Source organism: Hippocampus comes, unplaced genomic scaffold (assembly GCF_001891065.2).
Source record: "Hippocampus comes isolate QL1 unplaced genomic scaffold, H_comes_QL1_v1.1 scaffold168, whole genome shotgun sequence".
Lineage (NCBI taxonomy): Eukaryota > Metazoa > Chordata > Actinopteri > Syngnathiformes > Syngnathidae > Hippocampus > Hippocampus comes.
In genome coordinates, this window is record NW_017805955.1 from 1,032,486 (window position 1) to 1,046,941 (window position 14,456).

The 14,456-nt window shown below is 42.9% G+C and overlaps 2 protein-coding genes across 3 annotated transcripts; one reads left to right on the forward strand and one right to left on the reverse strand.

Annotated features, from left to right (window-relative positions):
- Positions 1–462: 462 nt before the first annotated feature.
- Positions 463–6,539, forward strand: LOC109528129 (centrosome-associated protein CEP250-like; the record flags this gene model as incomplete). The annotated part of the gene is made up of 1 exon (XM_019890435.1): positions 463–6,539. A coding segment is annotated over exon 1 (5,892 nt), but the record flags the coding sequence as incomplete, so codon positions are not given.
- A 2,197-nt stretch (positions 6,540–8,736) lies between these two features.
- Positions 8,737–13,529, reverse strand: rmnd1 (required for meiotic nuclear division 1 homolog). 2 transcript variants are annotated; one of them, XM_019890570.1, is made up of 12 exons: positions 13,331–13,527; positions 12,500–12,942; positions 12,310–12,415; positions 11,964–12,039; positions 11,753–11,792; positions 11,297–11,397; positions 11,104–11,210; positions 10,365–10,429; positions 10,188–10,264; positions 9,582–9,702; positions 9,380–9,496; positions 8,737–9,281 (listed from the first exon to the last, which is right to left on the reverse strand). In XM_019890570.1, the coding sequence occupies exons 2-12, from the start codon at positions 12,905–12,907 to the stop codon at positions 9,249–9,251; spliced, it is 1,251 nt and encodes a 416-aa protein (XP_019746129.1). In that variant the 5' UTR covers positions 12,908–12,942; positions 13,331–13,527; the 3' UTR covers positions 8,737–9,248. The 2 variants fall into 2 exon arrangements, with proteins under 2 accessions (XP_019746129.1, XP_019746130.1); XM_019890571.1 differs by lacking the exons at positions 8,737–9,281; positions 9,380–9,496 and having other exon boundaries at positions 9,613–9,702; positions 10,108–10,264; positions 13,331–13,529.
- Between the last annotated feature and the right edge of the window lie 927 nt (positions 13,530–14,456).

A 14,456-nucleotide genomic window follows, 5' to 3' on the forward strand; every position in this document is an offset into this window, starting at 1 on the left:
AAAGCACAATGGCCATTCGTGACAAGGAGCTTGAAACTCAGGAAATTACACCTCCAATTCCTGCAGAGGAGCTTGACACTAAGGAAATCCAAACCAAAATTCTTACCGAGGAGTTCGACACTAAAGCCATCACACCACGCGGCACTGAAGAAATGACCCCATCCATTCCTACCAAGGAACTCGAGATCGAGGAAATCAAATCTCCCGTTCCCACAGAAGAGCTCGACACAGATACTTCAACTACTACTGGGAATATCAGAACCCCAATTCAGACAAAGGAAATCACACCTCTCGTTCTTAAAGAGGAGTTTGACACCCAGGAAAGGGCAAGTCCCATACCTACCGAGGAGCTCGACACCCAGGAAAGGGCAAGTCCCATACCTACCGAGGAGCTCGACATGGAGGAAATCTCAACTTCCAGTCCTACCAAGGCGCAAGACACAGAGGAAATTACACCTCCGTTACTTACAGAGACACCAAACACCGAGGAAATAACTCCCCCTATTTATTCAGATTTGCACAGCAATGATATCACAAGTGCCATTCCGACCGAGGAGCTTGCCACAGAGGATATCAGAGCTCCTACTCCTACAGAGGAGTATGACACAGAGGAGATCACGCCTCCCATTCCGATCAAGGGGCTCAAAATGGAGAAAATACAGACTCCATTTCTCCCTGAGGAGCTTGGCACCAGCAAAATCACAACTCTTATTCCTGCAGCGGGGCTCAACGCAGAGGAATTTACACCACAACTTCCTATCCAAAAACTTGACACCAAGGAAATAACACCTCTCATTCCGACCCAAGAGACTGAGACAGAGGCAATTATGCCTTTAATTCCGACTGACAAGTCTGACACCGAGGAAATGACACCTTCCATTCCGACCACGGAGCTCAACTTGGAGGAATGTGCACCTCCAATTCCAACCGAGGACTTTGAATCCAAGGAAAGCAGTTCTCGCGTTCTTACCGAGGAAGTTGACACCACGGGAATTTCTCCTCCCATCCCTAGTGAAGAGCTTGACAGAGAGGAAATAATAGCGGCAATTGCTACTGAGGAAAAGTATCACTCTGAGAATATCATACCTCAAGTTGATACCGAGGAGCTTGACACAGAGGAACTAACCACAGATGAAACAAAAGAAACCAACCATTCCAAGTCAGACGACAACATCAATGAATTAGACACCATCGAAGAAATCCATGAATTTGTGAACTGCCTCACAGATATAAACCAAGGCGAGTATTCAGAGCAGTTGTCCGAAAGCAAAGATGTTGGTGCAGAAGATGATCTTGAAGATTTGGCAACCAATCAAGGAGAAAACAAAGCCTCCGAAGTGGACAGTCAACTGCCTGTATCTATGGCAGAACATGAAGGTCGAGATGGAGGCAAGAGATATTTGGTGGAATCTGCCAAACAACCTCAGGTTGAGGATCACATTCCTGTTGTGGATGAGTTGCAAAGGTCAAGTGACATACTAGACAACACAACAAATTTACATGAAGGTGTTACAGCAGAATCAATAATTAATGCACCAGAACCAGAAACAATTGATCATACCGACCATAAGGAAACAGACCCACAGCAAAACACTTTACAGGCAGCCACAATACATTTGGAAGAACAAAAAGTCAAAGTAACATCACATAACTTTCCCGCGGCCTATATGGAGGACCTAGAGCCAACAACAGAGATTTTATCTGAACCCATCTTAAATTCTGTTGATGTTTCAGGAGCACAGACAGAAGCACTGGCTTTGCAGCAAGGTAGTGTTCAACTTGACGAAGATGAAATGCTTTCCAAGAAGGTTGTGAGTGAACTCAAAGAGATGACTCAGCTCCTAACTGATATTAGTATAGAACCAGAAAACAAAGATGGCGCAAAGGAGCCAGTGGAGACATCCACAGACGAAATAGAAGCTGTACAAGCAACATTGCTCGCAGCAGAGAAAGTAGAGCCAGACAAGAAGACAGTTGCAGGACTGCCCCAGGACAAAGCAATCGTTGCACCTGAAATTGAATCTATCCAGGAACAACAAATATTAGTAGCAACACCGAAAACCCAGTTTGAATCGGATATAGCTGACGTCCAACACGATGAACTCAAAGGAGACATTCATGGAGAAGACCCTCCAGGGGAAGAAGTGAAAGACGACAACGTGCCTCTGCTGGAAACTGACGCTGAGGAAACCGCAAAAGACCAGAAGACTATAAACGACACTCAAATGAAATTCGTACAAGAAGACAAAGACATAGAAGGAAGAGACCTGTCAGTTAAAGCGGAAGACATACCAGAAAGTATACTTGCACAAGAAACCTTGATTGCTGAAGCGAAATACAGACCTGCGCCTCTCACTGAGGATGAACTAGTTAGCGCAGACCAGCAGGCCAAATCTGACCTTAGTCCTGAACAGGAAGTGGTACAAGAGACATGTGCAAAATCAGATGAACACAAAGAAATAAGAGAAGACATCCATGCACCAAAAACCATGACAGAAGAATGTGGGGAGGAGATGGTGCCTCAGCTTCAAACCATTATTGAGTCAGCAAAAGATGATGAGGTGGCAGTGGGTGCATCTGAAATTGAACGAGGGAAAGAAATAGAAGAAACACAATCCAAACAATCAATCCAAACCGACTCGGTTGTGGCAGAAGAAACCATCAATGCAGAAATACAGATAACAGAAGAACTCAAAGAGGAGACAATGCAGTTGACTGAAGTTCAAGCAGAGAGTAACCAGAAAACAGTGGATGTAACCAAAACAGAACCGAATGCAGATCAAGTTATGGCAGAAGAGGGAAAGGCAACAACGGAAGATATTGCTGACAAAAGAAAAGTTTCAGTTGAAGTTAAAGAGGAGGTGGTAGCGCTAAGTGAAATGAATGTGGACCCACAGGAAAAAGACGACGAAGCAGTGAATGAAACGGACAACGTAAAAATGTCTGAAGTCTTAGCATCAGAAGAAGCCAATGTGGAATTATTTCAGTCTGAAGAAACAACAGAAGGTAGTCTGGTAGAGGAGAGCCTCCCAAGCGAACTCAAGGAGGGTGCAGAGCCAATGTCTGAATTGACTCTACAGCCAGGTAACATAAACATGAAGCAAGTAACTGTTTTGACAGAGGGTACTCTGGCAAAGAAAAGTGACGATAACCAGAATGAAGCAATGAAATCCAGTGCTGAAACAGAAGCACTGCTAGCTGTAAGGGATGAGGTCCAAGAGCCGGAAGAAGTTCCTGCAGTTGAGACAGAAACAGTGGAGGAGGTGGCTACGCCTGGACTGGAAATCACTCAACAAAGTATCACTCAAACATTTTCAAAGGAAACATTGGAAGAGGAAATTCCAAAATCAGAAACGGAGAGAGAAATTGTTTCAGAAGTAGAGCAAACCAAGGCTCCACCGGATCAGGCTTTAGATAAGCAGAAGAATTTGGAACCAGAGATCACAGTTGATGACCGACCGCAAGATGCTAAAGAGGGAGAGGAAGATGGCACACTACAAGTCACAGAAGCACATATATCCTTACACCAGGAGGGAAAAAAATGCGCCCAGAGCCTTGAAAATGTCATTTTTGAAGAAATCCCTGACGTTTGTGGAACTCTTGCAGACAAAGTCAAACTTGAGGCACGTGCAAGTGATGTGGAAAACAGAACTACGGGAGAAAACTGTGATTTACCAAATGTAGAGGTGACAATTGCTACAGGCGAGTATGCTCTGGTGACTCAAGTGACCATGTGCCGTTTTAAAGAAGTCTCAACTGCACTACCTGATCGCATTAGGGCACCATCTTGCATGCAAGAACCCCTCATGGGATCTGTAGTACCAGAATCCACAGAAACTGCTGTGAATGAATTGCCAATAATGACCGATGACTTGGCAGAGATGGCACGGATCAGCAATGAGGCTGTGATGATGCATGTGCCAGCAACAGTGATGGAGGCCAACCACAGCATTCAAGTACAAGTAGTCCAAATGGAAACCACAGCAGCAGAGAGGAGCTTGGATCATATGTCAGAGATTGAGATAAGAGAAAAAGGATTCATAGACATCGGTAACAGAAATATTGAAGGGGTTGAATTTGTTTCCGCATCCTTGGGTGTCGAGGACGTAATGCATGAGGACTATGCAGTGATGTGTCATGAGATCGCTCCACATGTAAAGGATAACCAACTTGAGACTTTGAGGCAAAAAGTCCTAAAAGGAGCAATAAACGTTGAACTTGGTAAAGTTGATGGAAATATGGAATTACTATACACGGAGCATGCTTGCAAAGGTGAGACTTTGGAAGAGGCATTACATGAAGAAGCTACCCCACAAAGTTTAGAGGTCCCCAAATTTCAAAAGCGTTTGGAGGAAAAAGAGGATAGCAATTGGGCCCCGCAAGCAGAGGAGTCAATGGCAGCAACTGATAAAGCTGGTGAGGCACCGGTAGCGAAAGAGGAACCCTGTATCCCAAAAAATAGACATAAAGACACAGAGACAACCAAGGAAGGTCATCAAACCTTTGTAGTGCAATCTTCCTTCCACCAGATGGAGCCGGCTGACAGTCAAAAAGAAAAAAATCCAATTGAGAAAGGAGTTCAGCCACAGGAAGCTCTATCCCAAACAGATCTAGGAGAGTACCAAGACGTAATGACAAATGAGGAAGATTTTCAGATCCCAAAGGTAGAAGAACCACTATCCCAAAGAGGTACAGAAGAACCCCTGTCCCTACTAGACCCCCTTGCTTCTCTTAAAACAACAGAGCAAAGTGAGGTTAGTGTACAGGCCATTCTGGCACTGGATTCAGTAGTTTCAGTTGACAACCATAAGCAGACAGGGATATCTGAGGAAAATGTTGAGGTACAACAAACCGTAAAGCCATCATTTCCAAAAGAGCCAGACGGGAAACAAAAATCTGCAGCACTGACCAAGAAGAGTTGTCAGAAGCCAAAAACAGAGGAGCCAGTACTCAAAAAAGAGTCTACTGAAGACCAGAAACAGACGGACCTTCTAGAAAAACATGTTCAGGCAAGCAAAAACCAAGAACCCCTAACCCAAAAAGAGTCCATCGATACCCAGAAACAAGTGGAGGTAACAAAAGAGCATGAGCAAGCAAGAGATGTCCAAGTGCCATCACCCCAAAAAGAGTCCATTGAGATCCAGAAACAGACAGAGCTACAAGATAAATATTTTCAGGCAAGTGAAACACAAGAGCCCATTTCCCAAAAACAGTCATCTGAGAGCAAGAAACAGACGGAGCTACAAGACAAACTTGTTCAAGCAAGCGAAAACAAAAAGCCTCTGCCTCAAAAAGAGTACACAGAGACCCAGAAACTGATGGGGCTACAAGATAAATATTTTCAGGCAAGTGAAACGCAAGACCCCATAGCCCAAAACGAGTCAACCGAGAGACAGAAACAGAGGGAGCTACAAGACAAACTTGTTCAAGCAAGCGAAAACGAAAAGCTTCTGCCTCAAAAAGAGTACACAGAGACCCAGAAACAGATGGGGCTAACAGAAGAGCACGAGCAGGCAAGAGATATCCAAGTGGCATCACTTCAAAAGGAGTCCACTGAGACCCAGAAAGAGACAGAGCTAAAAGAGAAACTTGTTCAAGCAGGCGAAAACGAAGAGCCTCTGCCTCAAAAAGAGTCCACAGAGATCCAGCAACAGATGGAGCTACAAGTCAAGCTTGTTCAAGCAAGCGAAAACGAAAAGCTTCTGCTTCAAAAAGAGTACACAGAGACCCAGAAACAGAGGGGGCTAAAAGAAGAGGCTGAGCATGCAAGAGATATCCAAGTGGCATCACTTCAAAAGGAGTCCACTGAGACCCAGAAAGAGACAGAGCTAAAAGAGAAACTTGTTCAAGCAGGCGAAAACGAAGAGCCTCTGCCTCAAAAAGAGTCCACAGAGATCCAGCAACAGATGGAGCTACAAGTCAAGCTTGTTCAAGCAAGCGAAAACGAAAAGCTTCTGCTTCAAAAAGAGTACACAGAGACCCAGAAACAGAGGGGGCTAAAAGAAGAGGCTGAGCATGCAAGAGATATCCAAGTGGCATCACTTCAAAAGGAGTCCACTGAGACCCAGAAAGAGACAGAGCTAAAAGAGAAACTTGTTCAAGCAGGCGAAAACGAAGAGCCTCTGCCTCAAAAAGAGTACACAGAGACCCAGAAACAGAGGGGGCTAAAAGAAGAGGCTGAGCATGCAAGAGATATCCAAGTGGCATCACTCCAAAAGGGGTCCACTGAGACCCAGAAAGAGACGGAGCTGAAGGAGAAACTTGTTCAAGCTGGCGAAAACCAAGAGCCTCTGCCTCAAAAAGAGTCCTCTGAAATCCAACAACAGATGGAGCTAAAAGACAAACTTGTTCAAGCAAGCGAAAACCAAGAGCCTCTGCCTCAAAAAATGTCCACCAAGATCCAGCAACAGATGGAGCTTCAAGAGAATTATTTTCAGGCAAGTGAAACACAAGAGCCCATAGCCCAAAAAGAGTCAAATGAGACCCAGAAACAGATGAATCTAACAGAAGAGCATGAGCAAGCAAGAGATGTCCAAGTGCCATCACCCCAAAAAGAGTCTACTGAGAACCAGAAACGGATGGAGCTGTTGGAGAAATGTGTTCAAACAAGAGACAACCAAGATTCTGTACCCCAAAAAGAGTCCACCAAGCCCCAGAAACAGACAGAGCAAACTAAGGAGGCTCCAGAAAAGGAAATGGTCTCATTACCAAAAGAGCCTGTCAACGGACAAAAACAGGCAGTTAGGACTGAAGAGACCTCCAAACTGGCGCAAGAATTGAAATCCACTGACATCTCAGTGACCACGGGATCTTCAGTCCATTTGGATTCCGGGTTCCTAACAGTTGAGACAGAAGGAGCAGCAGAGGAAATCTTACCAATGTTAACAGTAAAAGTTATCGAGGAAATTCAATCAGCAGAGACCATAGAACCAGTTGAAAAATATGCAGCCACAGCAAAGGAAACACCAAACGTACAGACAAGTGAAACATTACAAACTGCAGAGAGACCAGAAACCGAGGCCCCCATAAAAGAAGCAGAGGACGAACAGGACATATGGATGGACGCAAAGGAAGACATTGAAATTCCAGGGGAAACAAACGTGCTGTCGCCTCAAGATGCAAGCCCACGGCATGACCTCAACCGATGGACAAAAACGGTGCATGAAGCGGAGTCCGAGCCGATGCCAGACACCGACTCCGGGGCTGAAAGTGAGAGCGAAGGCGATAATTTTGACATTGCATATGACAATTTCAAATTGGAAAGTGCAGCACTCATGGAGCGAGATTAGGCAGGTACGTTTCTGTTTATTCTCTTCTTTTAAATATTCTGCATCCTCATGAAAATACTGGAACGTGTTCTTGTTTTTTCCCCTTACTTTCAAGGTTGCTTCAATGGCCAGAAAATCACAGCGGAGGAGGATATCGGTGGCCTGATTTGGATTATTCATCGCATCATCAATATTATTATTATTTGATGCCATTTGTTTGCTATTTAAAACATGAATTGCTAAGTGACAGAGACTTACGGACGGTGGCAATTTATTAAGACACCCGCATTGTATATTCCCTATATTACACTCGGACAGCAAAAAGTGAGAATCAGAGCACAGATACTGACCACATTGACCCTTTTATTTTATATATTTTTTTTGGGGGGGGGGGGGGTTGCACACAGCTGAATGCATTTATTATGATTCCAAATAGGAACATGCCCTGCACTCTCTTCACACTTTTCTTGTTTGTATCAGCTACTTATCAATATATCGTGAGACAAGTGCTGATGTCACATATGGTGGTTATGCAACAAAAGAATGAAAGAAAAAAAAAAGTCCAGTCATCTGTGAATGTGTTTCATTCTTGAATCCTTATAACAGGAGTGGAGAAGAACCACATTATGATTATTAGCGCGTTTTTTTGGAGAAGCGTCAAGACCTTTACTATCATATAATCGAACTTTGACATGTTTATACTGTATTACACGTTCATGTTTTGACATCTATAAATGTTTCCACTGTATTCTTCGTCGTAGTTGGCGGCCATTTTATTGGTTAAATGGTTACAGCGAACTACTGTTCGAACGTACATACATATTCGTCATGTCCCTCGAGGTACGTTGTAACGAGGTTCGACTGTGTTGATGTACCGTAATATTCACAACACGTTTCATTCTTGTAAAATTCAACGGCGAGCTGCTTGTAAGCGACACATTCGAGATGAAATTAGTAAGAGTCACCACAGTAAATATTTCCCCCTTTTTGCCAGAGCGACTTCTCAGCCATTTGGTGGAGGCTCATCATGTTAAAACGAATGATTTTTGTTTCAACTGTCCAAGATAAATATAAAATGAAACGGTTTTGGGATTGGACGTCAACGGGTTAAAGGGACAGATGGGCCCATCATTTGTCGATGACATAAAAAAAGAAAAAAATAATGTCGACAGATTTAGTTTATAATTTGTATAAATTGTAATTTATTTCATTGTAATTTATTAATTAAGTATTTCATAACATAAAAACGTGGACATCTTCACAGAAGTTATTTTACAACGCTCTAAACATGTTTTTTTTTGTATTCACCATAAGTGAGTAACAAATTTGTTTCAATTTATATAATTTACAAATTAAAAACAGGGCTTCAATTTTTTTTTTGAAACTAGAAGCACAGTGGTCCTGAACTTGAAATTTTAGTGAACGCACTCAACAAATACTCACTGACAAGAAATGCAGAGATTGTCTGTCTAAATTCACATTTTATTGCACAAATTACAACAAAACAGAATCATAATAAACAAGTCGCTCGGCTTGAATGCTAAAAATGTAAAGTTACCGTTGACGCCTGCAGTGCCAGTAGCATTGTAAACAAATTTTAATGATGATCGCCGCAGGTACCGTCTCTCACCCGGCAGAATTTTGCCAGACAGAAATCTTTTTCTTCATTTTATTTTTTTACCGCGCCCGTTTTCTCACCTCAAAAACTGGACTCCTTATCGGGATTTGCTTCCTTTGGCTTGGCGCACACTCTTTTTTTTTTCTGGGAGAAAGCAAGGCCTGACAGTCATTGTTTACAGGAGTTCCGTGAATTGTGTAGATTGGCGCGGTAAGTCCACACGGCGTCTTTTTCACACCTGAGCCAATCGCCGCAGCCATTGTGAAGCCAGAATAGCTCACAAGTGCGGCTGTTGGCTCCGCACAAGGTCGTGGAGCATACCCGAACGCAGTACGTGTATGTCTGAAGACTCTCCCCGCCACTCAGAAGATCATTCTCACCACTTCAAACAACACCTACGACAAAAAAAAAAAAGAAAGGACAAAAACAAAACAAGATGGGAGCGGAGCTGTCGCGTGTCCCGTCTGCGCACACGACGCGCGGCGGCGCTCACTTCAATGGTGATGAGGATGACGATCATCCACTCCAGCCGCAGGCTGTGCTTCTCGCTCAGGTGGCTCCTCATCAGGTCCGTCAGCTGAGTGCAGTGCTCCAGCTTCTCGTTCACAACCTGCGGAGCGGCGGCCAGCGACATCGCGCCGAGTGAGCGCGAGCGCAATTGTAATGATTCGGATTTGGTTTTTTTTTCCGGTCACCTTGACCCTGCGGTTGATGCTGAGGAACTGGCAGGTCTTGTCGTAGATCTTCTCCAGGTTCTCTCGGTCCCAGTAAAAGTCGGGCGTGAGCAGGAGGTCGGAGCTCAGGTTGATGCAATGTCTGGCGACGGCAACGGCGGCATTTCAACGGACACTTCACTCCAAGCCATCCAAGTAATACAGTTTGCATTTTTTTATTTGTTTTTGTCAAGCTATCAATTACCGGTACTTTAAAAAAATGTAAATACTATAAAGATTATTATGTTGAAGAAATGTTCCAATTTTTAAAAAATAAAATATGTACTGTATATTTAAATAAAACCACCACCATCTAATTAATGTATTTATTTATTTTCCACTAAATGCGTATTAAAAAAAATCAACATCAGAATCATCTCTAGTGGCCAAGGATGTAAAACACACAAGAACCGGTTTGAACTTTTCATGATTGATATCAAGATTTCAAATGCATCTAATTTTGAATGATTATTTTATCACCTCTCGCCGTTGTCATTTTCAACGTTACAATGTCATTTTCAAACTGTGCCTTCAGGGAGGCTCGAAAGTGCGCGCGTGTGACTTGCGGAGCGCTTGATGGCATTTGACCTCAACGTGAAGAGCTCGCCGATCTTCTGCATCACCTCCGCTGACGACAACTTGACTCTTGTGCCCGACTTGAGTGTCTGGGGGAGGAAAAAAACAAACAAAAAAAAGGAGGTGCTTGACTGCTGCAACAACACACCTCCCCTGTCACCAGACGGCTTGAAGGTGTGCGGAGCGTACCTCGGGGATTGACTGAATTGACTCCACAAAGTTATCCAGCGACACCTCCCATATGGCCAACTTGACTGGGCCAACCAAGTGACACAAACAGACAGAGTGCACATGTTCAACACCACTGACTCAAACCAAAAAATACGTTTTTGGTGGGTGTTTTTTTTTTTTTTTAAATGGAAAAAAAATAATTACCGTATTTTCCACACTAAAAGGCGCACCTTCAATGAATGACCTATTTAGTCATTTTTTTTCATATATTGGACGCACCGCATTATAAGACGCAATCTACAATGCATCCACTAGATGGAGCTACGCTCAAGGAAATGCCAACAGAACACTACACTACACCCTGATTTATGTAGCGATGATCAGATGTCAGTAAAACCTATTTAATAAAGCAGCGACACAGTTCACTTAACCAAGAGCAAGTTATAACATCGACTCGTTAACGTTGAACTCTCTTGCCTCTGCTCTATTTCCGTGTTCAACTGCAAAACCGATCACCTTAAGTTTGAAATCTGCATTGGAAGCATGTCTCTAGCAAGGAGCCATTTTGGGGTCGAAATATTACCGTAATGACCATACACAAGGCGTATCGGATTTTAAGGCGGAAGGCTTTTAGGTGCGCCTCTTAGGTGCGGAAAATAGGGTAATAAAGGGCTGCGCGCAGCTCCTCAGTAAGTATCAAGGCTGTGGGAATGATTTCAATTTGATTTGGCGTGTGGCGTACGGCGCCACGGCTCACCTGACAAACACAAAGCGTTGGAAAAGGCGAACTTCTCCAGAACGGCGTCGTGCTCCTCCGAGTGCTTGCTCAAAATAAAGTTGCCGTGCTCCAGTTTTGTGTTTCCCCTGCGCGGAGCCAGCCGTAACGATCACAGGGGGGGGTGTGACTCAACAAAACGATTTCAATCCGTTGAAGATGTGGACTCACTCACTCGCCGTACGTGTAGTTGATCTCTTCGTTTTCCCAGTGGACCAGCGCGACCTCGTACGGCTGACTCTCGTGACGCTCCAATACCCTCAGCACCTTCTTCAGCTGATAATCAACAAAGTTTGGGCGTACGCATTATCGGCAGCAGGATGAGGGTTGCTAAAATTGGGAGATGTTTCGTTTGCTCATTTATTTGATTTGCTTGAGTGACAAAGCAGACTGGTGAATACTATTTTGAGAAAAAAAACCCCAACACTATAATACTAAAAGGGTCCTCAAGATTTCCGTGAAATTTTAATTGAAATTAAACAACAACAAAAAAAGTCAATATAGTTTGAATGTGAGATGCAGCCGGAGTTTGAATCAAAACAAAAGACAGAAATACGATTCTGACTTTTTTGTATGTCTGTATGTACAAATGGCTTGAATGACAGAAAATACGAGATGGTGTTTTGATTACCATTTTCTCTTCCACGTTCCAGAAAACCACGGAGCCTTCCCTGAAAATTGTAAAACGGACACACATGAAAAAAGAGGGAGAGAAAAACATTTGTATGCAAAAAAATGTTTAAATAACATTTCCATTTGTCCTCCTCAATGGCAAAAGTTTGAGTGCCTCCAAAAAAAATGAAAAAATGCAACAGTGATGAAAATAAATGTGGCGAGTCCACCTGAAGAAGAAGATGAAAGAGCTGTCGTCTGTTTTGGCGCTCGCGTCCGAACGGATCACCAGCACGTTGGCGGCATCTGAAATGTGATTTTTTTTTTTGGAACGGATCACCAGCACGTTGGCAGCATCTGAAATGTGATTTCCCCCCCCCCACAGACGACAAGTGAGGGAAGATAAAAACAATTTTAACTTTGGAGGTCTTTAAGTAGTCTATTTAAATCTGCATTTTTTTTTCGGCAACGACGGTAATGTTTCAAGATGCGCAATCATCAGGGAATTCAGGGCTTTTTTGGGGGGGCGAGGGGGGTTGCAGCAGTTTGTATGCAGGCCCCCAGGTGCAGTCTTACCTCGAGGCAACTCCACTTCATGGAAGCCGTGTTGCGTCAGGTCAACGCTGAGAGTGGGCAGATTGTACTGGTCTGCTGTTGCAAAGGCTATACATTGCATCATGTCCTGGGTAAGCAACCACACAAGAACGCTAACACACACACATGCACACACGAGCGGAATGAACAAAGTCATGCAAGGCTGACTCACCATATCCTGATTCAGGAAAGGCTGATTAGCTCTGGAAGGTTGTTTGGTTCTGGGCCCTTTTGGAACTCTTTTCCCAGGTGCTATCACTGGTTTCAAGGTGGGTTTTAAAACAGACTTGACCAGATTTGATGCGTACAAACGCTTCTGATTACTCCTGTGTTGAAAATCCATTGAAAAACTGCAGCCCGGCCTTTGGAATCCACTTAACGCCGGCGACAAAAAGTGGCTTGGAGGTTCTGGCTTGAGCAGAGGTACGTTGAAGAACCTCGTCGTCTGGAGAGCAGAGGAGCATGGCTGAGTCCTGAATTTAATCTCACACTTGGGTGCTTGAGTCGGATGAAAGGGAAACGCTGAGGTAACAAAGTTCCTGGCAGCTCCCAGTTTATCCCACAAAGTCCGCAGAAGCATGTTTTGTTTTTCTCCTCCGGCTGCTTGCTCACACACTACATGGGAATACAAATGCATTTATTTCAAAACAGAATGTAAATAAAATTCATTTCTATGAAAAAAAATAAACAAAACAATTAAAATAAAGAACATCAACAAATAAGACCACCATTTAAAAAAAAATCATAAATTTCATACGTAAGATGGTCATTAAGAGGGAGAGGGTACATTTTAGAGATGCTGAAGAGCCATTTGGTATTTTAAATACAATTTTGGATCCACTCTTGCTACAGCTAGAGTCACATTTCGTTTCAGGATAATAACAAATTGCACAAGCACATGTTTCTGTATTTCATTCATTGATCATTTGAAACTTGATGGGGGAGCACAGAAAATGCCAATTAAATGCAACGCTTCAAATACAAACGGTGCTCGGCTCTCTACCTGTATTACGCGGCTAGCAGCAAATGGCTAGCAGAGCAGCAATTGGCTCGCTCGACGAGGAAATCATGACGAACAGTCGTCACCAAACGACGTTTACGCGTTCAAAAGTAAACGTCCCAAATGAACAAAACTCCCGCTGTTAAACTTGACCATCTGGCAACGACGTGTTGGGTGGTCAATAAAGTTTTTATTCGAGGATTACTTCCTATTTTGAACGATACTTCATAACCCCGAATTATAACTTGCAGGTGCAAGCGTAACCCAAGGCTAAAACCCAAATTAACAGAGTACGTAGTTTTTCTTTAGTAAAGGAATACCTCCCCCCCAGAAAAGTCATATGATAAAATGTAATCATATTTCATGTTTTGTCTGGACGTGACAAGCAACGGAGCATGTATTATAGTCGAGCACGTAGTGAATAATACGACAAACTTTCATTGGCATCAATTGACATTTTCTCTACTTTATATGGATTTATCAGTTGGTCTTGAGTCATATATTGGTTTGCAGTTCAATTCATGTGTACGTAAACAGGATTAATGCCGCAAAGTCAGCCCGTAGCTAAGGAAGCCTTTCAGTCCGAACTCGGGGCGGCAGTCGACCAATATTTGCCCTTGAGTTCGTTTTCTTACTTTTGTATTGACTGTAAAACTAAATGAGAAAAAATATATATATTTTAAATATTTGCGATTCATACAGTTTTTATCGTAGTTTCTGTATTTTGTATACTGATTGCAATTATTGCATTTTATTTTTCTCATAAATACTTCACAGCGTTCAACAATGTCATTGTTTTCATTCCGGCGCAAATTAAAAGAACTAATCAAATTCAAAAATACACGATATAAAATTGTGAAAATGCAAGAGTGATTTGCTGCTCTAAAATGAAAATAATGTAAAACACACAATGTAAAACACAAATGCTCTTCGGCTACACTTTTAAAATAATTGACAGTGTACATATTACAATATTAATTATTCAAAATAGAGAACATGTTGGTGCTGGTCTACAAATAAAAGAAAAACAATGTGAATAGTACATTCTGCTAACTTTTTAAAAATAAATGACTATTTTCTAACCTAGTTTCAAAAGAAATGCATGAGAGTGTGTGTGTGTGTGTGTGTG

Excerpts from the sequence above, each read along its gene's own strand:
- rmnd1 (XM_019890570.1), bottom strand. The coding sequence starts at position 12,907 with ATGCTTCTGCGGACTTTGTGGGATAAACTGGGAGCTGCCAGGAACTTT. Across the intron at positions 12,416-12,499 it reads CTTTCCTGAATCAGGATATG|GACATGATGCAATGTATAGC; the intron begins GTGAGTCAGCCT and ends TTGCTTACCCAG. Across the intron at positions 10,265-10,364 it reads CAATTCAGTCAATCCCCGAG|ACACTCAAGTCGGGCACAAG; the intron begins GTACGCTCCGCA and ends TTCCTCCCCCAG.